This window comes from Carcharodon carcharias, chromosome 18, assembly GCF_017639515.1.
Source record: "Carcharodon carcharias isolate sCarCar2 chromosome 18, sCarCar2.pri, whole genome shotgun sequence".
NCBI classification, from domain to species: Eukaryota; Metazoa; Chordata; class Chondrichthyes; order Lamniformes; family Lamnidae; genus Carcharodon; species Carcharodon carcharias.
In genome coordinates, this window is record NC_054484.1 from 77770175 (window position 1) to 77798079 (window position 27905).

The 27905-nt window shown below is 44.3% G+C and overlaps 1 protein-coding gene across 1 annotated transcript in view; it reads right to left on the minus strand.

The window, feature by feature from the left end:
* Positions 1-27905, minus strand: part of spag17 (sperm associated antigen 17) — a 327444-nt gene that overhangs the window by 136743 nt on the left and 162796 nt on the right. The window contains exons 24-31 of the mRNA XM_041210903.1: positions 24179-24427; positions 20741-20852; positions 18381-18515; positions 15533-15646; positions 7707-7903; positions 7264-7390; positions 6701-6879; positions 2358-2520 (exon numbers count right to left, since the gene is read on the minus strand). Coding sequence (XP_041066837.1) covers positions 2358-2520; positions 6701-6879; positions 7264-7390; positions 7707-7903; positions 15533-15646; positions 18381-18515; positions 20741-20852; positions 24179-24427 — 1276 coding nt within the window. The remainder of the gene's footprint in view (positions 1-2357; positions 2521-6700; positions 6880-7263; positions 7391-7706; positions 7904-15532; positions 15647-18380; positions 18516-20740; positions 20853-24178; positions 24428-27905) is intronic.

Genomic DNA, 27905 nt, shown 5'->3' on the forward strand with positions numbered 1-27905 from the left:
ATTTTTGTAGCTGGTCCAGTTAAGTTTCCGGTAATGGTGACAACCAGGATGCTAATAATGGGGGATTCAGCAATAGTAATGCTGAAGGGGAGATGGTGAGGTTCCCTTCTGTTGGAGATTTCATTGCCTGACACTTGTATGGTGCAAATGTAATTGCACTTCACAGCTTGAACTTAGTCCAGATCTTGCTGCATGCAGATACAAATGGCCTCATTATCTAATGAGTTGCGGTTTGAAATGAGGGCAGGATAATGGTCAACGTACATCCCCTCTTCTGGCCTTATGATGGAGGGAAGGTCATTGACAAAGCAGCTGAGCTGAAGATAGTTGGGCCTAGGACACAGGTCATGAGAAACTCCTGAAGGTGTCCTGGGGCTGAGATGATTGGTCTCCAACAATCACAACTATCAGCCTCTGTATTAGGACTGATATCACACAGAGTGAATTGAATTGGCTGAAGACTGGCATTTGGGTTGCTGGTATCCTCAGAAGGAGGCTGAGATGGATTACTCACTCAGCACTTCTGATTAAGATGGTTGCGTATATTTTCTGGGTCTCAGCAGAAATTACACCAGAAGACCCTCAGGTTTTTGCAGTTTCTGTTTCAGATCACAGAATCACAGTGCAGAAGAGGCCCATCGGCCTATCAAGTCTGCATGCTCACGTGAGAAACACCTGACCTACCTACCTAATCCCATTTACCAGCACTTGGCCCATAGCCTTGAATGTTATGACGTGCCAAGTGCTCATCCAGGTACTTTTTAAAGGATGTGAGGTAACCCGCCTCCACCACCCTCCCAGGCAGTGCATTCCAGACCGTCACAACCCTCTGGGTAAAAAAGTTTTTCCTCACATCCCCCCTAAACCTCTTGCCCCTCACCTTGAACATATGTCCCCTTGTGACTGACCCTTCAGCTAAGGGGAACAGCTGCTCCCTATCCGCCCTGTCTATGCCCCTCATAATCTTGTACACCTCGATCAGGTCGCCCCTCAGTCTTCTCTGCTCCAACGAAAACAACCCAAGTCTATCCAACCTCTCTTCATAACTTAAATGTTTCATCCCAGGCAACATCCTGGTGAATCTCCTCTTGATCACATGAAGAATGGTTGTTTCAGGTGAGGCACTGGAAAATTGCCACTGTCTGTGGAACCACAACCAGCAACAGTCAGCACGTCCAGCAGAGAAGAGAAGAAAACTGAAAGACAAAATAAATGCACCCTGGCAAATGCATGCATGTAAATACATTGTGATTCTATGCTGAATACTATGTTGCTGTAGAAATAAGTGCCAAGACATCAAAATTCACTGACCAAATGACTTATTACTTGTTACTTGTTACCTCCCCGCTTTGGCAATTGGAGAGACAAATAAACTTGCCAGCTTCTTTCTAACAAAGTAGTAAACTTGAAACTTTATTCTCTTGCTGAAATGATTCTCTGTGATCTCTGACTCTTCCTTGCCTCACTCTCAAATTCATCAACAGTGGTGTTTACTTGTTTTTAATCATTAATTTACTTGGTATAAATTCAAGAAACAAATGAATATTCTGGTCGGTGTGCGGGGGATGGGCCCTGCTCATCGACGCATTAAGTGACGCACGGTAAAGTTGGGTGTGTGTCCTGACATCACCATGCAACATTCTGATCTTCAGTGCGGCTGGCACGCAACGGGGTCGGCTGTGCGCCCACCAAACTGTCAAAGGCTTATTAAGGCCATTTAATAACCAATTGAACTGATTGTTTGGGCTGCCCGTCCAACCTTAAGGTTGACAGGCAGGCGAAGAGCCCAGGCGGCCTCCGTATTTCTCATGAAACTTCATCCACGGGCAGGATGAGGTTTCACAAAGGCTTTATACATTAAATAAAAATTTTTATTGAAATGCATAAACATGTCCCAGCTCATGTGACACTGTCAAATGAGGGGACACATCTGAGTAATTTTTAAAAAATCTTTTTTTCCATTTTTCATAGTGAAATTAATCTCCCTGAAGCAGTTCCTTAATTGGCCCACCCACGTAAAATGGCGACACGCAGTCGATCGCGGGCAGCAATTGGCTGCACGCCCGGCAGCACCCGCTCCTGCCCAGCCTGTGTGATGGGGAGAAAATTCTCCTCCATGTGTTCTTTGGAACTGAGAGATGTCTTTCCATGCAATGGAACTGCTTACTTTCTGTACTTGTATAAATAGATGAGTTGACAGGTACTGTTATGTGCTAATATATTTTCATAAATTGTGACAGCTCATGGAACACAGTGGTATTTGATGAGGCCATTAGATGTGTGGAAAAAACCTGATGCCTTGCATTGAGGCATTTAGCTTAGGTCACACAAATTGTTGGCTGTTTTCCCCTTGTTACCTTTCTTACTTCCTTCTTCACTGAGGTCTCTTTTTAGTTCCTTTTCATCCTTTGAATCTTGATTAGCAGGATCAGTTTGGTTGCTTGTCACTGTAGGTGGTTGAGGAATGGAGACAGGTCCAGAATCTGGACTTCTGCTCACGGTTCCATCAGCAAACAGAATCTAGGAAAAAATTGGCAAAAAGTCATAGTGAAATACATTATAGAAAGTACTGTACTTACAATAAAATGGTACAATATTTACTTTACTCACTGGAAATAGTCCTTTAACTGCATTTGCACACTTCTCTCCATGCCAATGCAGTTTTTTTTTTTAAAACATATACCTTTCTAGGAGCTTCCATCGATACAGTAGATGTATCAACATAATTTGCACACAAATGTAGCATTACATTTATAGTGGTTAAGTTCCAAAAACATTGTGCCTCTCTTGTTGTAGCAGTAATTCCCTCCCATTCTAATTCTTTCTACATCATATTAACAACATCCCAAATATAGGTGGGAATATTCAAAGTAGGCGGTAATGATGGAGAGACTTCGTGGGCTAGAAACTGGATTGCAGGTGCTTATGAAATGTGAGGCCCAGTGGTAGACCCATGAATGGGGCAGCACCAGGCACCGAAGTTCAAATTGAGGCACTTAGTTGACACGCACCCAAACCCCATGCACCCTAGAATGAGTGCTGTGTTGCAGCTTGGTGCTGCACATTTAGTGCCTCAGAGTGACCAACATAACTGGGCCACGAGGAGTGACATTGTGCATGTCTATGCTTACAGGAGAATCGAGCTCAGAAGGCTAGAGATTGTCAATGAATTGGAGGTGGAGTGTCTTTCAACACTGTGGTGACACCAGTGGAGGAGGAGACCTGGATATCAGATGGGTCATGACAGGGCAGCCTGTCATTGAGGAGAAGGCAGGTGTGGAAGCGATGGAGAGAGTGCAAAACAATAGTTGTGTCCAATGTTCCCCAGACCATATGTTGCTGAGTGGCACCTGAGTGGGCCTTTAACACCATTGGAAACTTCTGACCAAGGGGAAGCAACAGGACTTGGTTGAATGAGCAGTTGTTTCACTTAAAACATGTCTCTCCATCAGATACAGCAGCAGCTGAGGAGATCAGGGCATCTGCTACACTGGAAAACTCACAGGATGCACCACCCTCTCAAGACATGATACCTGTGCAGATACATTCACATGTTCTGCTTGTGGAATGGGTGGCACATTCTAGGGAGCACAGGTGCACAGGAGAAGATTATAGAGGTAATGACAGCTGAGGCCACTTCCCTTTGAGGCCCAGTGATTCTCAGCTTCATGCTGATGGCGAGCCTTGGGTGTCATCAGTAAAGCAGCAGCACCATCAAATGTGTAAACATCCATCAGAGATTCCAGGGGCAGTGAAGTCCTGTGTGCAAATGGTGGTGGGTGCAAATGGCAGTGGAGTCCATCTGTGCCAAGTGGCTCCATTTCTTTGGCAAGCAAACGCATAGCATAACCTCCACAGAGAGTGACAAACGTCACAGAGGCACATAAGAAGCATAGTGCTCAGTCGATGCAGGGGCTATGCACAGACCTACACAGCATGCCCTCAGCCATGAGGTCTATGGAATAATGAGTGTGGGAGATGGGCTAGCTACCTCTGTCCCCATTGCCAGGAGCTGAACCACTCTGGACAACCACAGAGTGCATGAGAGGCCAGAAAAGACAGCGGGCAGGCTAAGGCAATGGAAACTCCTCTCAAGACAGTTTTATAATGAAGGCAGATCCTTGGCTCCTTTGATGGGGACACCAACATTGCATGTTGGTCTGATGATTGAGACAGTTCCTGCACAGATGCAGATGGCCACAAAGTGTAAGGGCCCAATAGGACTCAGGCACCCAGAGGACACAGACCTCAGCCATCTAATGCATATGAGCAAGAAAGGTAGTGGAAGCACCCCATAGGAGTGACTGTAAGCAAGTGTGTAAATGCATAAACTAAGACTTGTGCTTTTACAGGATGATAATTTGTAAACTGCAGAAGCATCTAATGTTTAAAAGAATTAAAGAAATTGCCATTCAATGAATGATGACTTGCATTTTTATTTTTATGCCACTTTTGACAGTGGCCAGTTGTGGAATCAACTAGATAGGTAGTATGTAAAAGTGAGGGCCTCATGAGTATATGTGTTGGCAGAAAACCTTGGCATATAAATAGTCATTTGGTAGTACAGAACTTGTGTATTGCTGAAAAAAGAGGCATTTTTTGTTGAAGCTTTTCATCTTGCATTCATCAGGACACTTGGCAAGAATATCAAATGTAAAGGGAACAACAATTTATACAGTGTGAGAAGAGAGTGCTGATTGGTTGGTTGGTGGACTCTGATTGGTAGATGTGTTGCCATGGAGAATGCACCAGTGATGGTGACTGACAGTTAACTGCCAAGCAATGTTTGAAATTTAAACTGGGCAGCTTGACTCTGATTGGTCAAGGCATTGCCCTTAGGAATGAACCAGTGAATGGCTGTCACTAAACAGCAGAAGATCATGAATCTCTCTGCCATGCATGTCACTGTCTGGTTAGTTGGGCCTCACAATGCCATCTTCATTGGCTGGCACTTGTTGAAGCACTACATGTTCATCCTCCTCCTTTGACAATGGGGCTCATTCACTCTTCCTCTGTCTTCCAGCACTACTCCCCTCTGGGTTGTGCAATGCGCAGCAAATGACAGTGATATGGGATAACCCTTGAGGATGTGTACTGCAGGATTTCCCAGAGCTATCGAGGCATCTCAACCTCAACTGTCAATGCACTGATTGACGGTGGCCTGTGCAGTCATATGGCAATGTTTTATGTGTCCTTTGCCTGTGTGCTGAGTTTGTGTACAGGGATCAGAGGACATTATTTCAGTGGATACCCCTTGTCCCCAGGATCAAACCATGAAGGAGTTTGAGTTGCCTGAAGAGTTGTTGCAATTGGGACTATCTTAGGATATAAGAGTTATGGCAATTTCCTGTAAACCTTGCACACACCTGCATGATCCACCTTGAACATTGAGGGATTTCCTGAGCAAAAAGGTGCCTGACTGCTTTGTGGGAGCCTTGATGGCCACGTGAGTACAGTCAATGACCCCCTTTACCTGTGGAAATCCAGCCATGGCCGCAAAGCGAACTGCCGTCTTGGCCTGACTGGCCTGATCAGTTGCAAACTTGAAATACTGGCCAGCCCAATGGTATATGGCAGCTATGACCTCCTTTATGAAGTAATGGGTTGCTCACTGAGAAATAAAAACAAAAAGATGAGAAATGCCACAAAGATCTCCAGATGATCCTTGAAGTGAACCAAAGGTGAAAAGGTTGAGTACAAATGTCACCTCAAGGCTACAGGCACTGGGCGTCTGCCACTTCACATTGGCATCAACTCCTGTTCTATTATTCCATTATTCTATAGCTTCACCACCACCTCCCTGGAAAGGTGCAGTCTTTGTAGACAATGGTGCTTGACATCTCCATGAAGCCGTACTCTGATAGTATAACCTTGGAGCTGGGTAGCACCTTCCATGACCATAAGGCTGCCCTGTAGCTTCCATGTGTCCTTCTGCTCCATGTTCAATGATTTCCTCCAGTGTTGGAACTCCCATGACTGCCGGAAATGCATGTGGCAGCACCTCCAACTCTATGCCGTTCTTCTCCTCACTGGAGGAATCAAACTCTGTAAGTATTGACACTATAGCCAAATAAAGTCTCCACTGCGATGAGCCTCTCAAGAATCTTGTACTGCCTCCAGCGACTGCTGTGGATGTGGGAGACGCCTTTGGACCTGACAGCTCTTGATTTTGACTCCACCCTCTTGTGATGCCACCAAACTTAATCGCATTGCTTCTTGAAGGCACAGCTCATAAACAACTCCATAGTATGGCTGCCAGTTCCCTCTATAACTTAGTCCCACTGAGCTCTTGCCTTATATGAATAGTTGAGGCTTGGAAGCTCTGTATGTCTTGTGCACCAGAAAATGTAGGAAAATACCAGAGAATTGGTTGTTTAATGACCTTAATTAACTTCCCACCACAGATCTGTCAGCCACTGATCCGTCCTGCCAACAGAAAGACATCAGGGAGCTGATATGACACATGTCCACGCCATTTTCCATACAACCTCTCCCCTCCACTGCCTGTGGTTGAATGCTATATTTTATTTTAAAATGCTTCTGTAAAACACCTTGGGAAGTTTTATTATGTTAAAATTGCAATATAAATATAAGTTGTTGAAAGTAACTTCAGCTGTGCTCAACTGAGCATAATTGAAAATTGGGAAATGACTTTTAATGCCTTTTTCAAATATAATTGAATAAGTCAATATTGTAATACCTCAGTGGATCCATTCATCATGAATTTTACCACAGTTCCCTGGAGTGTAATGACTCTTGATGCCTCCTGCATGGCAGGCCATTTCCGTGCTGCCTCACAGGGTTGGGAGCCTTTAGTTTTGATAGGATAACTTTGACGCAACAATATCCTCTTTTCAGACGGATCTTCATTTTTTATACCTTGAAATTAAAAAAAAATTAAAATGAACCAAAGTTGGCAATGTGAAAATATTTAGGTAAAAGTAAACTTATGGAAAAGCAACTGTAGCCTGTGAACAGGAAAAATAAAGTAGGGCCTTCTTTAAAACTATACCAATTTATGCAGCAAAATTGGTTATAAATGTTCTGTATTCTCAGAAACATGCATTGAAAGCTGTACACATAGAGGGATTAAATATTTCTTCTTCTTGACCATAGTTGTTAAGAAGTTTTGGCTGTGTTTGGAAAGTTGAAACTAAAATGTGTTGTAAACAGCTACGTTTTACATTTGAAGCTGCAGGATTTAGGGCCTGTTGGCAAACTTTGTTACTGTGTTAAGATTTGAAAAATATGAAAAGGACAGACCTATAGACTCTTCAGCCAAGTATGTTATTAACAGTCCATCCGGAGAACATGCATTCAGACACATAAACACTGGAAGTTCTGGACCATCTTCTGAAGGGGCTGCTGGTTCAGCTTCTTCAATTTCCACCTGTACAAGGAAGCATGGATTACATTCACAGAAAAGCAATGGGCAGACTATTAACTTCCACGCTGCTGTAGCTGATCAAAAAGTAAACATTTACCTATCCAATTGGGCCTTTTTCATTCTTTGAATTTGGAACATCGTTTATATATTGTTGGAATGGGTCTGATTATTAGTTATGATAGCAGAGGAACTGACAATATTGTTCAGGAAAGGAAACACCTTAAAGATCGTTTAAAAGAGTGAAACACCCTAGTGATTGTTTTGAGTGATCTGAATCAGATATCAATAACACACAAAGTATGATAAATGCAAAATATACCTTTTGTTCTTTTGGTTGTTCTGGTTCTGGACTTGTACCAGATTCCTTCTTTTGCTTGCCCTTTGCCGAGAAAGAGTTTTTGTTCTTGGCGGACTTATCCAGCTTACCAGTAGCCGCAGAAGTGCTTTCAGGAACTGGTGAAAGCACTTGGATAGGTGGGATATTTAAAATACCAGCTAGTACTGGATCTTCCTCCTCTATAAAAAGAATTTTTAATAGTGAGTATGTGTATGATACTGTTCCCTATGCATAATATCATTGTTTATTCTGAATACTATAAATTTCATGGGTGTACAGCACATATTCTACACTGCTCAACTTCACTGGACTACCTGTACCCTACAATCTGAAAAGCTAGTTTGTGGCAAATCGGTCACTTGTTACATTGCGTTCTTATATCTTTTTGTAACATGCACTGAAATGCACTCTGGTCACACAAGGCCATTTGGTTTATTTTAGTTAAAATACATAAATGAACAGAATATAATTTTAATAGTGACATTTAATCAATTCCCTACCACTCTACCACCCATGTAACAAAATACATGGCTTTATCCCCATTTTAGACTAAAACTGCTCAAGTTGCAGTTCTTTAATTAGCACTAGCCTTTTTCCTCACTGGGTGTATCTTGGTATACATGCCTCAGCTTGGAGCCTCATAATCTTCTCATTAACGAAAATGCCAAACTTCTCCAGCTGCCTCTAACTGACTTTTCCAGAAAACAATAACGAGGTAAAGGCTAACCTCTCCCTTAGCTGCAAGGATTAGCTAGCTGAACTGCAAAATTACTACCTGATGCTGGCACCTACACCAACAATATTATCTGTCTAAACATATGGATTAAAAACCCATTAAGGGTTAACCCATTAAACAGCTCGGAAATGTGCTCAATGGTTTTCCATTCTCTTAAATAAAAACAAAATACTATGGATGGTGGAAATCTCAAGTAAAAACAGAAAGTGCTGGAAAAACTCATTAGGTCTGGCAGCATCTGTGGAGAGAGAAACAGGGGATGGAATTTGCCATTTTTGGAAGTGCCATGGTGGGTGGATTTCACAGTACGTTTCCCGCTGGTCAGAGTGGTGGGAAATCATGCCGGATTTCACGCTTGGAAGACAATTAAGTATGCATAGGCGTGTACCTCTCTGAAGCACATGATGAGTCAGGAGTTGATTCACCCGCCCCGTTGTTACCTAATGGGGTCGAAGGTCCAGGCGCCATACTTAAATACCAAACAAGCACATTCACTCTCTCCAGCCCAGCTGTGTGTTTTGCACGTCCTGAGATGGCCCCCAAGACTAAGAAGACTGTCACACTGAGGTTTAGCCATGGCTCCCTCGAGGCTTTGTTAATTTGAGTACACCAACAACAGGATATCCTCTACCTCAGGGATGGCTCCAGAAAACCTACCAACGTCAGCTCACTGGCCTGGGAGGCAGTCACAAGGGAGGTCACTCATCTGGCACCCACCCCAGAAAGAGGGTGATCTCAGCCACTCCTCCAGGGTAAGTCAATTCTCAGCTCACTCCAATCTCACACTCTCATCATGGCATCATGCACTCAAACGTTTACACTACACAGGAATCTCACACAATATTAGCGGGGGACACATCAGCACTGATTGTCTCACGGACACTTTAAAATCACCAGCAACTCATCTACCATGCTGCACAAACTCCATCCTGAGCCCTTACTGGGAGGGCTCAGCACACACAGGAGGCATGCTGGCTTCCCAATCTCTACTCCATCCCTTCTTATCGCATTCCATCTATTTGTCTTCATGCAGGTCAAGCTTGCCCACAACAAGAGGGAGAGATCCTAGACGGGAGGAGTGGACGGCCAACATACTGGAACTCACTCCCTTCGAGGACAATGCCGCCGAGTTGGCAGGAGAGGACAGAGATCGCCCCTGTGGTGAAGGTGAGATTGGCCTCTCCCAGCAAGCCACTGTGGATAAGCGCTCCATGAGTTGATCACATCCTAACATTCACAGTGAGTTACATACAATCTTGTATTCAGCCAATTCATGATCTAAATCTACCAGCTGGTCCAAGCACAACAGCAGGGCCAACATAAACCCCAGCCCCGAACAACCTCAGAGGAGGATGCTGAGGAGCCACCTGAAGGCTGCTGCCACCCTCCCCATTATGACCTCAAGGCGCTCGCATGGCGGAGCCATGACATCAGACAAAACATGGATGGACTACTCCTCTATTTATCACTCTAGTCTGCTCACTGCCTTTCACAGCTCTACCTGATTTTCCATCACCTGTCAATGCACCTCCAGCATTTTTTTGGCTGCAGCTTACAGAGGCTCATCATCTGACTCAGACTCAGCAGGTGCCTGATCTCCAGCAGTTCTTCGACTGCTAACTGGTGAAGGATGCAGATGAATGCAGTGATGGGTCTATAGTCTAGCAGATCCTGCCAGATTTGTACTTGGAGTTGCACTCCATCACTATATGTATTGATGGGATCCATCAGTGGCTAGGCAAGAGGGGGGTGGGGCACCTCAACCTCCCTCCAGTTGCCCCTTCTCAAAGAGTCAGGGAGGGACCCTTGGGGACTCACAGGGGGGACAAGCATCGACCAGACACCCTGGCGGTCTCCGCACAGAATAGTCTAAGGGCATCCAGCTTCCCATCAACTCCAACTGGTCAGGATGAGGAGGGTGCATCTGCCCCTTGAGCAGGAGACCCTTATAAGGCTGGGACCCTCTGGGCCTCGGGCCTCCAGAGGACATCTGCCAAGGTCACCTCAGGCAACAAGACGTAGAAGTCAGCAGGCTGCCTCCACCTCTGTTGTGGATGTCGGGCTGCATCCAGGTGTAGTGGTACGGTTAAGAAAATTAAGAAATTTTGACATCACTTCTGGGTTACGAGTGTTCAATTGCTGTATATATCATGCACATTTGTAAATATATTTGCTGTTCATGAGAATGATCTCATTTGAAAGCATTGTGCATATGCATCTATGTGCCCTCTTATTGTGAGGGTAAGCCATGCTCCTACTCAGTGCTCACTTCTCTTTGAGAGACTCATTCATGTGATGAATACCTGACTCATGATAGTTACTCAACCCTTATATTAAAATCCTTATTGGACGTGTTTGCAAACTACCTTAGTAACCTCCACTCCTTACAAGACAACATGGAGTTAGGCCTGATCAATAGCTTTAGAGGGTTAGCTGTAATTGTATCTCTTCATTGGTAGTGCCAAAGCACAGGCCTGAAGCTATGAAGATCTCTCCAACCATGCGCGCATCTCGGTGTTCCTAAAATTTCTCATCAAGTTGATGATAACTGCATCAAATCCTTTGACACAGCATTTGCGCTGATGACCTGACTTTCACTTCCCGGAGCACACGGATATGGGGTTTGCCGCTGACCTTTCCAACGATTAGGGCCTGGTGAATCATGAGGGTCGAAGGTACAAGTCTGAATGCTGAACTGACTCTCAATATTAACGGTTGTAGAGGTCTTTCAGTGTACTGGCATGGCACCAAGGGACAGGAGGAATGTGACTGTCTCCCATTGTCTGCATCTTACTCCTCCTGGAATCTTGTGGCTATCAATGTGGCACGGACACATCATCCACATCATGATTCTTCAAAAGCATCGTCACATGGAAGCTGACCCTCATTTCCCTCTTCAGTTCTTCCTTTTCCTGCTCTTTTCCAGACCACGATTATGCAGGAAATCCTTTGTGGAGAGTGCCTCAGACCCCTACCTCAGCGGTCCGAACATCAGAAGCACATCTTTAGGACGCAATGATCTGCTCGATGATGGATCATGTGGAGCTATGCACTGCATTGTATCTCTCCTCCGAGGCTCTCTGAAGACAATGCAAGGGTGTCATGAGTCATCGTTTCAGCGAGTACCCCTTATCCCAAGCAGCCAGCCCTTTAATCGCTGAAGCCTTTTTATTATGTGAGGCACCTGGGAGTGACTCAGGATGTTTGAATCATGGGAACCCCCAGAGTACCTGGCGTAAACATGCACGATGTGCTTCTAATGATTGCACACCAGTTGAACCCAGAGGGTGGGACCCTTTCCTGTTAATGAACATCAGGTGTTGCTACCATGGAGCTCTCAATGCCACGTGTGCAATCGATTGCACCCTGTACTCTAGGGAAGCCTGAGATAGCTGCAAACCAATGAAATCTAGCAGCTTGGCTAGCTTCATCAACTATGAACTTCACATAATGATAAACCTTACTGTAGAGGGCATCTGTCACCTCCTTGATACATTTATATATGGAGGACTGTGAGGTCCCGCATAGGTCCCCTGTGGGTCCCTGGAACGATCCACAGGCAAAAATATTGAGCACGGCGGTGACATTCAGCGCTACTGGCCGGGGCTGTCCTCAGAGTCCATGGGGTGTTAGATCCTCCCACAGAATGTGGCAGATATGATCCATCACATCTCAGGACAAGAACAGGTGTACACAGCATTGTCTTTTGCTGATCTCCAGATAGGAAAGTCTTCTTCGGTAGACTCTTGGTTATGTGAGTTACCTCCGTGGGATGGGTCTCCTCATCCTCTGGCTCTTGCTGAGGGTCCCCTGGACTTCAAGCGGGGCCTTCCCTTGAAATTGCGCTAGGCGGCGCCGGGTCCTCCTTCGTCTCCTCCCCAATTGGATCAGTGCCATCAAGGCGGCAGCATTGAGTTCAGGCTCCATTATTCAATCTTCCTTCTCCCTGTGGACTCATAGATGCAACGGATTAATGAATACTAGGCAAATATTGTAAAAGTCCCACTTGCAAACAGAAAGCCGCTGTAATGTCCGAGAGCTGTATCTGCACTACTGGCTTGTCACTGATATGGCCCTGTAGCTAAGGCCCAAACTCAAAGATCTAGGTGACCAGGATGCCAACCCTGATACTTGACATCTCAATCCCACACATGCTGGAAGAAGTTTGGACACATTCATGAAATGTGCTACCTTACCAAATGCACTCCTACAATCTCAGATCTGGCAAAATGATTAAGTTAACTTGCACACGATCAATGACTGCACGCCCTTTTGGCCCATTATCCATGCTAATTCATTGATAATCTGGCAGATATGCAGCAGCTGTGCCTCCTTACTGCATTTTCCATTACCACATTCCCCTCTGTTATTGCTCAAAAGGAGCAACTATATTGCGAAGCTAATGATTCCTGCTGTCCTTGTTAATGTGCACCAAAAGGCATTAGCTCCAATAGCACCTTCTCGAGGAAGTCTTCCTCTTTTCTCTCAACTCTGACTCTATTTCAATGTTGTGAAAAAAGTTTTAGCTCCTCCAGACCTTAACTTGGCAGAATCTTTTCCAGTTTGGATTTCAAATTGCACCAACACTTGGTGCTTTCAAGATGGTGGTGCTCCATTTTTATTTTAAGACCAGCTTTGACTTTACCTTGTCAGCATTTGGGTCCCTTCAATTTTCCTGGAACCTCACGATGTTCAGGTAGATCTCTATTCGGTTATTCTCCAGCTTCTCCCATAAACCCTAGATCCCACTGTTGTTGTGGTGGACATTCCAACCCTCCTCCTGAACCCATCATTGTTGATGTCCTCATGTCCCATATGGATGTCACCCTTCTCCATCCCAAGGCTGTGTGCACAGTCAAATACAGAGGAGACCACCCCCCAACTTATTACGTTTTCTCCATTTACAGGCTGCCAATGCCTCCCCTAACCATGACCATCGCATCTGCAGCCCAGTATTGAGTCAGACAAGCCCACTGCCACCAACTGTGAACACGCTCTGCAAACCAAGCTGTGCTTTATCCCAATTGAGCGCACAGGTCTTGCCCTTCCCTGGAGTGAGAGTATGATGTGTGTGCCATGCATAGCCCTGTAGCATGGCCTGCAAAGCCACAGCACAGCCTTTAATCTCTCATCCTGACTGTGAGGTGCACAAAGCCCCAGAACTGCCTTTATTTTCTCATTCCAACCTCTTGGCCCCAGGCCAGGAAACTACAATGGTCTTTCAATGTGGTCCCCAGTTCCCTCATGACTGATCACAACACAGTCCCCCCTTCCCTTCCCCCCCCCACCCCCCACACCTCTCCATAGGTCTCGTGTAACCCATTCCTCTTGTGCCATACCAACACAAACTCCCCTTTCTATTCTGGAGTCTGCATACATCCCCTCTGACTCATACAGTTCGATTCCCATCCACCCCCTTGTGTGACTGCATTCTAGCCTTCCATGTTGTGCTCCAGCTTCCCCATCCTTTGTCTCCTCTCTGCCTGCCATCGTCTCCCCTCTTCCCCCAACTTCTATACCTATTGCCCCCCCCCACTCCACCATGGGTAGAATCTTCAGGTTGGCAAGTGGGGGGTGGGCCCCGCTCGCTGATGCGTAAAATGATGCGTGGTGACGTCAGGCATGCGTCCTGACGTCACCGCACGTCATTCAGATCCTCAGTTCGGCAGGCACGCACCGGAGTCGGCTGCGCACCCGCCAAACTGTCAAAGTTAAGGCCATTTAAACACCAATTAAAATAATTAACTGCAATTAAAATAACTGAGCTGCCTGTCCAACCAAAAGAGCGCAGGCCCTGAATCAGCCTTCTCCTCCTGCCCACATAGTGAGCGTTCAGCGCTTCCGGGTGCACGTCACATTGCGTGGGCCTTAATTGGCCCGCCCATGTAAAATGGTGGCGCGCAGCCGATCGCACCTGTTCCCGTCCAACCCATCCGACGGGGAGAAAATTCTCCCCCGTGTGTCCGTCATCCTTCGTCCCCCCCTTCCAACCCCTCCATACCCCATTGTCCTCCATGTCTCCATCATCCCCCTTCACCCACCCTCCAGTCACAATGCTGGTCTTTGTTTCAGGGTGCAACTCTGCCTGACAGCCACTGCACAGTGGTGTCCTCCCGGAGCATGGAGGCCCCCAGCATGAACAGACCAACACTACACGCCCACCATTATGGCATTACAATGCCATTGCTAAGAAACTGGTGCAGCGCTGTTGTAGGTAGGCTTTGAATGTTGCAATCAACTCGAAGCCATGAGCAATGTGAGGGCAGACCGATGCACGTCATTCATTTCCAAATGTCCTTTAGGCCAGTCTAAATTCCCGCTGTCATGATGCAAGATTGGAAGGTGGAATGTGATTTTGGTGAGTTGCATATTTAATGAGCATTCATGACATGGTAACGCATGCAAATGACATTCCCAACATTGATCAACGGGAAACAGAGCCCACCATCAATCTGCCATGAAAGGGGTGAGGGGAAAATTCCAAACTGTTTTCCCGCTGGCAGGAATCTGATTTTGGCCTATCTCTGAATTATCTGCTCCCGCCCACCACAAAACCTGCTGCAGGCAGGATGGGAAAATTCTGCTCAGAGTTTATGTTTGGAGTTGAATATGATTCGTTTTTGGTCAAAGAGTTATCTTCAACTCGAAACATTAACTCTATTTCTCGCTCCACAGATGTTGCCAGTCCTGCTGAGTTTTTCCAGCACTTTCTGTTTTTAATTCTATTCTCTTAAAAGTGTTATGCAAATAAGATTTAATCACTCATTTCATTACACTGGGGGGCAGAAGAGAATGCTGAAACTTGATGTTAACACTTTGTAAATTGCACATGTACTTACAAAATAATAAATTAATGTATAATTCATGACATTAATATATTAAATGCAATCCAAAATCCCTTCTTGATCATATAGGTAAAATCTGCTGTTAGTAAAATAACACAATATATTTTCAGTACACAGTCTTCTGACATTCTTCCAGGTAGCTCATTCTGTATATTCTATTGTGCCAAATCCTTATTCATTTAATAGAAATCAATTGCATTTTGCACTTTAATTTCTTATTACTTCACCTTTTTTCTGTTCTTTTGAAGGAGGATGTTTGCTGAGAGTTATAGTTATTCCATCATCGAGGATAGCTGAGAATGATCTAAACTTGTTGATGGGTACTTGTGTCCTTTCCTCCTCTGCGAGGATGAGATAATTGCAGAATTAAATACTTATCCTGAAAATAGAACAGTTCAGATTTTGCCATGTTGGTTGCCCAACATTTTACTCTTCAAGTTACTCAGATACTATTTAAAATTATCCAGCAGTACTTTGAAATAACTACTGCAGCACAATTTTATGATACAATGGGGAGAAAATGCTACAGTGGCGTCAGACACAGCACTGAGCAGAGCTGACTTTGCACGATAATACAAAGTCAGTTTATTTAAATATTTTTGTGGCCTTTTAGGTTGATCCTCTATGATGTTGGGAGTATCTTGGATGGTGGGGATTAGCAGGCAGTTTTCACCCTGACTCCCATTGACTCTAGTTTTGCTAGGGCTCCTGATGTTATCAAGCAGTCACAAGATATTTCGCTCAGCAGGCGTGTGCAAAAGTCGGAAGCGTGCCTGCTGACAATTAAGAGGGCAATTAAGCCTATTAATGGTGCACCTGTCTCTGATTTTTCATGGCCTGTACAACCTTACGGTTGGCAGATGGTTGAATTGGCCAAGCGGCCTTTACATTTTTCATCAAACCTCATCCAAAGGCGGGATGAAATCTCTGTAATGAAATAAAATAAAAATATCTGTGGACAGCATTTTCAAGAGGTATATTTTCAGGTGCTTGTGATTGTGATGCATGGACACGTTTTTGCAGCTTTTTAAAGCTTTATTTAATCATTTGAAGGTCTGCAGCTCCCTGAGGCAGCTGTCTGCCTTCAGGGAGTTCTCTTGCAGCGTTCACCCATGCCACGGTGATGTCATCGCCCGTCCTCTTCCTGCCCCAAGCCAGCAGCGCTGAGCTTTTCAGCACGAGTTTCACGCTGGCTGGCAGTTAATTCGGCAGCCAGTGTGAAATTACGGTCAGCAGCCGATTGCAGCCAGCGGGGTGATTCCCGACTGCTCCCGGGCCTGCCGATCAAGCGCGCCCGCCAAAGGTAAAATTCAGGCCATAAGCTAAGGCAAATTATTTCCTATCTGCCAGCAAACCCACACTTATTCACAGCATACTTTTTACAAAAATCTCTCAAAAGGTATTGATCTGAAACTGTAGTCATTACCTAGCTTAGAATATCATAATTAATTGCGATTTACTCTCTACCTGATATAGAAAATCTTTGACAAGGAGCAATTTAGGAAGGGCAGTTAGGAAGGAAACTCACTCGTCTTCTGGTAATATTCTGCTTTATATGACACATCAAGTAAATTCAAGGGAACTACTTTTATTGAAAACATAAACTATGGCCAGAATTTTTAGCTCATCGGACAGGCGTCTGCCTGACCTGATCAAGTGTAAAATGATGCATGATATTCCAGTCGGCGGTTGCATGTGCACGGGAGTAGGCAGCGGCCCACCAGCAATTAACAGGCTTATTAAGGCCATTAACAATCTAATTGAATTAAAGTTTTCGCTGCCCATCCAACCTTATAATTGCCGGGCAGTCGAAAAGGCTAAGCTGCCTCTGCACTTTTTGTGAAACCTCATCCACTTGTGGGATGAGGTTTTGATCCATCATTAAAAAAAAATTTTAAATGTTCATACTAATTTCTAATATGTCTCTGCGAGGGGACATGTTTTTAACTTCTTAAAGTGCTTTATTTTTAATTTTTAATTTTTCTCCTGCGCACATCGGCGCGCATGCACAAAGTTCCCCACTCGCCCTCCTGCCCCCGCCCCCCCACCCTCCCATGTAGGCAGCACTGTGCGCTGCAGCACTTAATTGGCCGTGAAATCACAGTCCAGCCCTGGTCGCAGGCAGTGGTCAGCTTCCTGACTGCTCCCACCCACCCCTGCTGAGGTAAAAATTCTGGCCTATATTTTCATGATGCTCTTCTGCCTCTATTAACTGGGATGTAAGTAATAATTGCCTCATTGTAATTGTGACTTAATAATATAAAGTCCTTAAACTGCATTTAAACAGTCAAAGAATTATGAGGGATAGAGCAACATCACAGCAATATGCACATATGGAACATGGGGCTGAATTTTGCCATCGGCAAGCAGGGGGTGGGGCCGGCTCACCGACGCGTAAAATAACGCGTAAAATAACGCGGGATGACGTCGGGGGGAACCCCCGACGTCATCCCACCCCATTTAAATTTTCAGGAAGGCAGGGGCACAGCAAAATCAGCTGCGGGCCCACCGACCTGTCAATGGCCAATTGAGGCCATTGACAGGATCATTGAAACAATTAAAAGGATGAGGTTTCATGTAGGGATTTAAAAAGTTCAATAAAGTTTTAGTGTAATTTATGAACATGTCCCATCTTATGTGACATTGTCACATGAGAGAAACATGTTAAGGATTTGTTTTTCTATTTTTAATGTTTTTAGAAGTGTCAGCGATCTCTCGCTTTTGGAGCATACACCCCCCGGCCCGCACAGAAAGGGCATAGCGTTTCCCGGTGGATGTCACACTGGGCAGGCCTCAGTTGGTGGTAGGGTCTGCTTCTCCGGCGGAGATCGGCTCCACGCCCACCAGAGATTGGGTCGGGCCCGCCCACCTGGTAGGCAGAAAATTCTGCCCCATGATATAAATTTATTTCTAGAATGTAGGAAAACTGCATTTGAATCAAAAGGCTGCATTTCTGCAAGTAAAACAAAAATGAGATCACAATTTATTTGCAATTCATCTTCTTGCAGTATAATCTTGTTAATTTGTGTCCATTAAAAGCCAAAGTATTAAATACACCGATAATTTCTTTATTACCTGTCTCAGAATTTTCAGACCCTGCTTTTTCTGTTGGAACTTCTTCCCTGTCATCCAATTTTTTTATGGGATCCTTGATGTAGGTGAAGAATTGATGTCTATCTTTCATTACACAGACCTGAATAGTTGTTGAACCTGTTGAAACAGGCAAGAATATACTTTGTAGTAATTTTGGAAGAAACTCCAGTTGTCTAAAGGACACAAAGTATCTTTGATAAACTGACGTCCTTTGAATTGGGTATTTAAAGCTGACCAAGTGTAGTAGAATTTCCATGAGATTCTCCCAATCTCCAGACATGTGTTTGGTGGAAAATCTCAGGAAATTTCTTAGACAGGGCTGTCTACACTATTTTTCTCACGTAGAAGTTCCCAAACATAGTGGGGGTGCAGATGGCAAGGAAATTAGTGTACAGGAGGACAGTTAGCCAATAATGGAATGTTAACCAACCAATGTAACTTTGCATAGTCAGCGGTACATCAGGGGAATTTTAAAAAACTTGCAAGAAAATTTAAGTTTAAATTCAAAACATGTACCAACGTAACCTCTCATAGGAGGATCTCACAGGATGCTTGAATCACCGATTTCTAGAAGCGGAAGCTGCATTCTGGTACACAGTAATTGGTTGCTCAGTTACTAAGCACCAGAAACGGCTCTGTATTGTGATCACCCCTATGTGGTGCTGCATCAAATCCCAATGTGGTTTCAGAACTGTAAGATCTAAAACTGACATAATCTTCTCAGTCCAGCAGCTTCAAGAAAAATGCCATGACAAATGAGACCACGATATATTGACTTCATTAAATTCACCAAGGCATTTGATCATTGAGTAGTGGCAGTCTATTTAACCAACTGCAGTGGTTCAATGTGATCTCCTCCTTCCATGACAACATGATGGGTAAGGTCACTTACAATGGGGCAACATCGGAAGCCTTTAAGGTTCACAGTGGGGTCAATTTTCAATATTGTCAGGTAGACGCTAGTGTTGTAGCCATACTGGGACAACTTGGCTAGGGGCGGACTAGTATTAGAGTGCAGCTGCAATTCGGATGTTATCGAGGCTTGTAGCCATTGCCATGTCCAGTGCACTCAGCCATTTCCTGATGTTATGTGGAGTGAACCAAATTGACTAGGGACTGGCATCTTTGATTCTGGTGATCTCAGGAGGAAGCAGAGATGGATCATACATAAATTGAGTTTTACTATTTCTAATTAGATTTTAAAATTAAAATTCAGTGGCCTGGTAATGAGCCAATGGGCCCTTATTGATTAACAAATACAGTGATTAGTTACATTCACTATATACTCAATTTGTTGGTCTCATTAAATGCACCGGGCAATACAATGCTGAGACTGTACTTACCATATTATGAGATAACACCCTATATTTTCCAATCAATGTTATTTTAACACAAACATTAACCAATTTTAACATAAACATTAAATGGTTTTAAACAAAGGATTAGTGAAGATCACAAAATCTAGTCTATAATTAAATATGAGCACTTTAAAGATTTAGAATGCAGAGGCTAATGGATAAGATTTTTAGTTCGGTGGGTTTCCGCAATCGGCGGGCCCGGGAGCAGCTGGGGAAAAGACCCCCAACCGCGATCGGCCTCTGACGGCGATTTCAAGCTGGCTGGCCAATTAACGGCCAGCCAGCGTAAAGCACATGCTGAGAAGCTCAGCAAAGCCGGGTGGGGGTGGGAGGATGGCAAGTGCTATTGTCAGCAAGGGCACCGGACGGTGCAGAATGAAAGCTCCCTGAAGGCAGAGAGCTGCCTCAGGGAGCTAAAGAATTTAAATGCAATAAAAAAATGTTAAAATCCGGAAAAAAATGCCAACGCGTCAGAATCAGTCACCTGAACATATGCAAGATGAAAATTCTCTCCATAGATTTTTATTTTTTTATTTAATGACGGAAGCCTCATTCTGCCCTTGGATCCTGTTTCCCGAAAAATGCAAAGGCCGCCTGGCCGATTCACCTGCCCGCCAACTGTAATGTTGGAAAGGCAGCGAAAAATTTCTGTTAATTGCGCCGTTAATGGGCTTAATTGCCCTCTTAATTGTCAGTAGGCATGCTTCCGAGTTTAGTGCGCACCCACCGACTGAAATACAGCGCGACTACGCAATGACTTCGGGACGCCGAGCAAAAAATTCCGCCCAATAAGAAGTTTGCAGACTCAGTATCTGAAAAACTTGCTGATCCAGATGTTAAATTTAATTGGGTTAGTCCCATGCATTTCATGGATTATTTACTTCAGCTGCTGAACTGTGCTGTATTGGCTAGGCAGTAAGAAATATATTTGGTTCTGTAGTTATCTTTCATTACAGGAGGATTCATGTTTTATCAAGCAGTTACCATGCAAGAATTGTGTGATTTTCACTCGAATGTGCCCTCCATCAACTGGGAATAGAGACTTGACTTCACCAGATACTCGAATTAAATCATTTCCAAAATTGTAGCCAGTAAACTGCAAATAATTAGCACAGGTAACAGTTATTGAATCTGGAACAAAGAGCGTTTGTGTAGTTCTCAATATAAAATTTAATTCTGGTAAACTTGTGTTCGGCAAGGCAAGAGATTTCAATCACTGGTATATGGAACATTTTCCCTCTTTGACGCTGGAGGCCAGAATTTCATTTCTAATTGCTGGCAATAACCTGCATAGTTGGAGGAAGAAAAATCAGGCGGATGGTAGTTCAGCAAATCCCCTGTCAGCATGCCATTTCTAGGATTTTCTGCCAGGAAATGTCTGTCTAAATATAGCTGGGTGTCTGAAGGAGATAGCTGAAGAGATAGTGGAGGCGTTAGTGGTGATCTTTCAGGAATCACTGGAGTCAGGGAGGGTCCCAGAGGACTGGAAAATCGCTAATGTAACCCCCCTGTTTAAGAAGGGAATGAGGCAAAAGACGGGAAATTACAGGCTGATTAGCCTGACCTTGGTCGTTGGTAAGATTTTATAGTGCATTATTAAGGATGAGATTTCAGAATACTTGGAAGTGCATGGTAAAATCGGGCAAAGTCAGCATGGTTTCATCAAGGGGAGGTCATGCCTGACAAATCTGTTAGAATTCTTTGAGGAGGTAACGAGTTGGTTAGACAAAGGAGAGCCAATGGATGTTATCTACTTGGACTTCCAGAAGGCCTTTGACAAGGTGCCGCACAGGAGGCTGCTCAGCAAGATAAGAGCCCGTGGTGTTAGAGGCAAGATACTAGCATGGATAGAAGATTGGCTGTCTGGCAGGAGGCAGAGAGTGGGGATAAGGGGGTCCTTCTCAGGATGGCGGCTGGTGACTAGTGGAGTTCCGCAGGGGTCAGTGTTGGGACCACAACTTTTCACTTCATACATTAATGATCTAGATGAAGGAACTGAGGGCATCCTGGCTAAGTTTGCAGATGATACAAAGATAGGTGGAGGGACAGGTAGTATTGAGGATGTGGGGAGGCTGCAGAAAGATTTGGACAGGTTAGGAGAATGGGCAAAGAAGTGGCAGATGGTATACAACGTGGGGAAGTCTGAGGTCATGCACTTTGGTAGGAAGAATAGAGGCATAGACTATATTCTAAATGGGGAGAGAATTCAGAAATCTGGAGTGCAAAGGGACTTGGGAGTCCTAGTCCAGGATTCTCTTAAGGTTAACTTGCAGGTTGAGTCGGTAGTTAGGAAGGCAAATGCAGTGTTGGCATTTATTTTGAGAGGACTAGAATATAAAAGCAGGGATGTGCTGCTGAGGCTTTATAAGGCTCTGGTCAGATCACATTTAGAATATTGTGAGCAATTTTGGGCCCTGTATCTCAGGAAGGATGTGCTGGCCCTGGAGAGGGTCCAGAGGAAGTTCACGAGAATGATCCCAGGAATAAAAGGCTTAACATATGAGGAACGTTTGAGGACTCTGGGTCTATACTTGATGGAGTTTAGAAGGATGAGCGGGGATCTGATTGAAACTTACAGAAACTTACACTGGATAGAGTGGACGTGGGGAAGATGTTTCCGTTAGTAGGAGAGACTAGGACCCGAGGGCACAGCCTCAGAGTAAAGGGAAGGCCTTTTAGAACAGAGATGAGGAGAAACTTCTTTAGCCAGAGTGTGGTGAATCTATGGAATTCATTGCCACAGAAGGCTGTGGAGGCCAGGTCATTTTAAGACCGAGTTAGATAGATTCTCGATTGGTAATGGGATCAAAGGTTACGGGGAGAAGGCGGGAGAATGGGGTTGAGAAACTTATCAGCCATGATTGAATGGTGGAGCAGACTCGATGGGCCGAATGGCCTAATTTCTGCTCCTATGCCTTATGGTCTTATAATGCGTGATTATACAATGCATTTCCCATCATTTCTGCTCAAGCAATGCAGTGTGTAAAGAACATGGATGCATTGCTGGTACCCAATGTTAAAGGCTGCCAGAGGGAAGTTAGAAGTCAAATGACCACTTTGACTAAAATTGGAGAGCCAGATTATGCTTTTCCCCAGTTATAAAACCATCTTATTCATACATCAAAAAGTCTGCACATTAATAAAGAAGGTTGCTATCCAAATACAATTGTTATCTGCAGTTATTTGGGTTGCATAAAGCGCTGTGTAAGGTCTGCAGGTGTCTGTGTAGGAGTTCAACACGTATGTATTCATGCAGTTTCATCCTTCTTGGAACTGGAGATGGTGGGGTAGTAGTAACGTCACTGGACTAGTAATCCAGAGGCCCAGGCTAATCCTCTGGGGACATGAGTTCAAATCCCACCAAGGTTGCTGGTGGAATTTAAAATCAATAAATAAATCTGGAATACAAAGCTAGTCTCAGTAATGGCGACTATGACAACTATCATCGGTTGTTGTAAAAACCCATCTGGTTCACTAATGCCCTTTAGTGAAAGAAATCTACCATCCTTACCTGGTCTGACCTACATGTAACTCCAGGCCCACAGCAATGTGGTTGACTCTTAACTGCTCTCTGAAATGACCTAGCAAGGCAATTAGGAATGGGCAACAAATGCTGGCCTGGTCAGTGGTGCCCACATCCCATGAAAGAATAAAAGGAAAAAAATCATAGAACATGTAAAAATTCATTGGATTTGTGACAGAAGCCTTTGTCAGTAGGAGAGGTGCTCTTCTTGAATGCTCAAATTGCTGCTACAGAGGTTGTAAGGCACAGCGATTTATTTTGTCCAACTATCAAATGGAGATAGCCATAATGCAGACAAAGTGAGAATCTCTAATCCTTGAGGAAGAAAATCTTGAAAAGAATTTTGGTATCTTCATTTGACATTTCCAGGCACTCTAATGCTACAGTGAGGTGCTATAAAATCTTTGTTCTCCCACCTGAGATGCGCCCTCCTGCACTTTAAATGACCTCAGTGCCCACTCTCAATATGGTAATGGCCCAAATCTCAGGGGCGGAATTTTGTGGCCCCTCCCGCCAGCAGGATTTTCCAGTCCCGCTGATGTCAATGGACCTTTGAATGGCTTGCTGCATTTTACAGCCCCTCCCCCACCCCAATGGGGCATAAAATTCCACCCCAGGAAACAACTCAGTCAGCAGAGCAATTAATGGGCAGCCAGAAATCCTGGCTCCCTTTATTTCTGTAGGTGGACTGAGATCTGTGGGAAATTCAGGATACTTGTTAATATTAAGTACTTCTATGCCTTTAACAAAGGTCTAGCACTTTAGGTGGAAAATCAGGCAGATTCTGAAAAAAAGATACCCCACCTGCATTCCACAATGTTAATTTATAACAACTTTGGTAATTTTATCTCCAGGTTTGTATGTTAAAATTCTGGTAAATGTAAATAAACATAGCAAACCTGGTAGAATTTTTTAATTGGTGCGACTGGTTCCTTAGCTTCTCGCTCAGCTTCTGAAAATGCTTCTTGCTCTTCTTTGGCGCGTTTACCTTCCTGTATTATTGATTTCTTTGATAACCTACTTGACTTTGACTCCGATTGATGTACGTTTTCTTTCTTCTTTTTGCTAACTGGCCTGTCTTTCTTGTCTTTTTTATCTTGTTTTTTCTGTTCCTCCTCTTTCAACCTCTCCTGGTCTTTCTTCCAAGCCTGTGAACCAGGAAAACAGTAAATACATTAAGGATGTATAAGAATATTTGCATCTTCTGAACTGGCTAACAATATTTTGTAGTGAGTAATAATATGAGAATTTAATATAACAATTTTCAATCAGAAAATGACCCAAAGTGGAATTCTGATTTTTTTTAAAATGACATGTTTGAAACTTCACCACTGGTTAAAGTGAATTATCAAGAATAAATGAGACTTTTAACCCTAAAATTTTGACTCTCATAATTCACCACAGGACGTGCAGCAGAGTGGAGCATCTGTCTGTCCAATCCTTACCCTATCAGAAATTCTGGATTCCAGCTAATTTAAACATTGATTGACAGGACATAGGTACATAACCCACCAGCAACTGGCCAGTTACCAAAAAATCAAAGCGGTGGTATGAAATGGTTTTGTGAAAGGGAAATCATGTTTGACTAATTTATTGCAGTTCTTTGAAGGAGTCACCTATGCTGTGGATAAAGAGGAACTGCTGGGTGTTCTGTGCTTAGATTTCCAGAGGCATTTGATAAGGTGCCATATCAAAGGTTATTGTGGAAAATAAAAGCTTAAAAAATGTTTTGGAATGTTCTTCCAGATATTTTATGAATAAAGTGTATTTTTCAAAAAAAACAAAAAAAAAACTCATGGTGTAGGTGGTAACATATTGGCATGGACAGATGATTGGCTAGCTAAAAGAAAACAGAGGATAGCCATAAATGGGTCTTTTTCTGGTCGGCAGGATGTAACAAGTGGTGTACCACGGGGATCAGTGCAGTGACCTCAACTTTTTACTATTTATATAAATGACTTGGATGAAGGGACCCAAGATATAGTTGCTAAGTTTGCTGATGACACAAAGACAGCTAGGCAAGTAAATTGTGAAGAGGATGTAAGGTGGCTACAAAGGGATAAGATAGGTTAGGTGAGTGGGCTAAGATCCGGCAAATGGAGTTTAATATGGGCAGATGTGAAAATGTCCATTTTGGCAGGAAGAATAAAAAAGAAGCTTATTATCTAAATGGTGAAAGGGTACAGATCTTTGAGATTCCGAGGGTACAGATCTTTGAGATTCAAAGGGATCTGGGTGCCCTAATGCATGAATCACAAAAGGCTAGAATGCAGGTACAGCAAGTAAATAGTTCTCACCCAGACACTCAGTGGCACTGGAATTCAAAAGGAGTAACGTCAGGACAAGGTAGAGACCTGATTGGTAGGTAGTGGGTAAGTTTTTCATTACACTTTAAAGTGACATTACAGAAGGTAATTGTTTTCTACTTGGCTTAAATTTAAGGAAATAGTCTTTTATTTAAAAACAAACAAAAAGTATGGCAAGGGAGCTCAGTCCCATGTGTTGTATGGCCTGCAGCATGTGGGAATTATCAGTCACTCATGGCAGTCTGGATGACCACATGTGCAGAAAGTGCCACCGGCTTGACCAGCTTGAGCAATGGGTTTCAGAGCTTGATTGTCAGCTGGAGACACAGCGGTGCATCCACGAGGCTGAGGGTTAGGGATAGCATGTTTTTCGATGTGGTCACTCCGCAGCTTAAGGAAGTGCAGTCAGAGAGGGAATGGGTGGCCACCAGTCAGGAGAAGGGAGGCAGGCAAGTAGCCAGGAAAGCCCCAGAGTGCACCTCACTCAAGAACTGTGTTTCTGCGTTGGAAAACGGTGAGGGCGAAGGTTCCTCTAGAGACTGCAGCCAGAGCCAAGTTCACGGCACTGTGGGTGGCTCAGCTGCACAAGGGCAGGGAAGGGTAAGAGTGCAAGAGCAATAGTGGTAGGAGGCTCAATAGTGAGGGGTGCAGACAGGTGCTTCTTCGGCCATAGACATGACTTCAGGATGGTGTATTGCCTCCCTGGTGCCAGGGTCCAGGATGTCACAGAACGGCTGCAGGGCATTCTGAAGGAAGAGGCCGAACAGTCAGAGGTCATGGTTCACAATGGTACCTACAACATAGGTGGAAAGAGAGATGAGCTCCTGCAACAATAATTTAAGGAGCTAGGTAGCAGGTTAAAAAGCAGGACCTCAATGGTTGTAGTCTCTGGATTACTCACTGTGCCACATGCTAGTGAGTATAGGAATAGGAGGATAGAAAGGATGAATGCTTGGCTGAAGAGGTGGTGCAGGAGTTTCCTGGATCACTGGGCTGTTTCTGGCGAAGGTGGGGCCTGTACAAGTCGGATGGGTTGCACCTGAACTGGAACGGGACCAACATCCTTGCAGGGAAATTTGCTCGTGCTATTGTGGGGGTTTTAAACTAATTTGGCAGGGGGATGGGATACAGAGTGGAGGTACAATAGGGGGTCTTGCACAGCCAAATATAGAAGAGAAACTAAGTCAGTCTGGAAGACAGAGCAAGTATAGACCTGTTAAGGCACAAGGGAATAATGCAAGGCTGGATTGCATCTATTTTAATGCAAGGAGCCTTACAAGTAAGGCAGATGAATTCAGGGTGTTGATTAACACATGGGGATATGATATTGTTGCTATCACAAAGACATGATTGAGGGAGGGGCAGGACTGGCAGCTCAATATCCCAGGGTATAGAATCTTCAGGCGTGACAGGGGTGGTGTGGGGGGGCGTGACGGGGGTGGGGGGGGGGGACACGTATAAGAGGAGGCGGCATCACACTATTGATGAAGGAGTCAATTACTGCAGTAAGGAGGGATGGTATCTTAGCAAGTTCCTCAAATGGGGCCATATGGGTAGAACTTAAAAACATAAAAGGGGCAATCACTTTGCTGGGATTGTACTATAGGGGAGATAGAGGAGGCAAATCTCAGAGAAGTGTAAAAATAATAGGGTAATAATAGTAGGGGATTTCAACTTCCCAAATATTAACTTGGATAGGCTTAGAGGGGGCAGGATTCTTAAATTGCACCCAGGAGAGCTTTTTGAGCCAGCACATAGAAAGTCTGACGAGGGAGGGGGCGGTATTGGACCTAATGCTAGGGAATGAAGCTGGGCAAGTGGTAGAAGAGTCAATTGGGGAAGCATTTCGGTGATAGTGACCATAACTCTGTAAGATTTAAGATAGTTATGGAAAAGGACAAAGATCAACCGGAAATGAAGGTCCTGAATTGGGGGAAGGCCGATTTCAATATGATAAGACAGGATCTGGCCAAAGTGGACTGGAAACAGCTACTGGTAGGAAAGTCTACATCAGATCACTGGGAGTCATTCAAAAAGGAAATAGTGAGAATTCAGGGTCAACATGTTCCCATAAAGGTGAACAGTAGGACCAACATGTCCAAGGAACCCTGAATGTCAAGGGATATAGAGGGTATAAGGGGGAAAAAAAGAGGCTTATGGCAGATATAGAGGGCTGAAAACAGTGGAAGCCCTAGAGAAGTATAGAAAGTGTAGGGGGCGTACTTAATAAAGTAATTAGGAGAGCGAAGAGGCGGCATGAAAAAATACTGGCGGGCAAGATAAAGGAAAATCCTAATGCATTCTGTAAATATATTAAGGG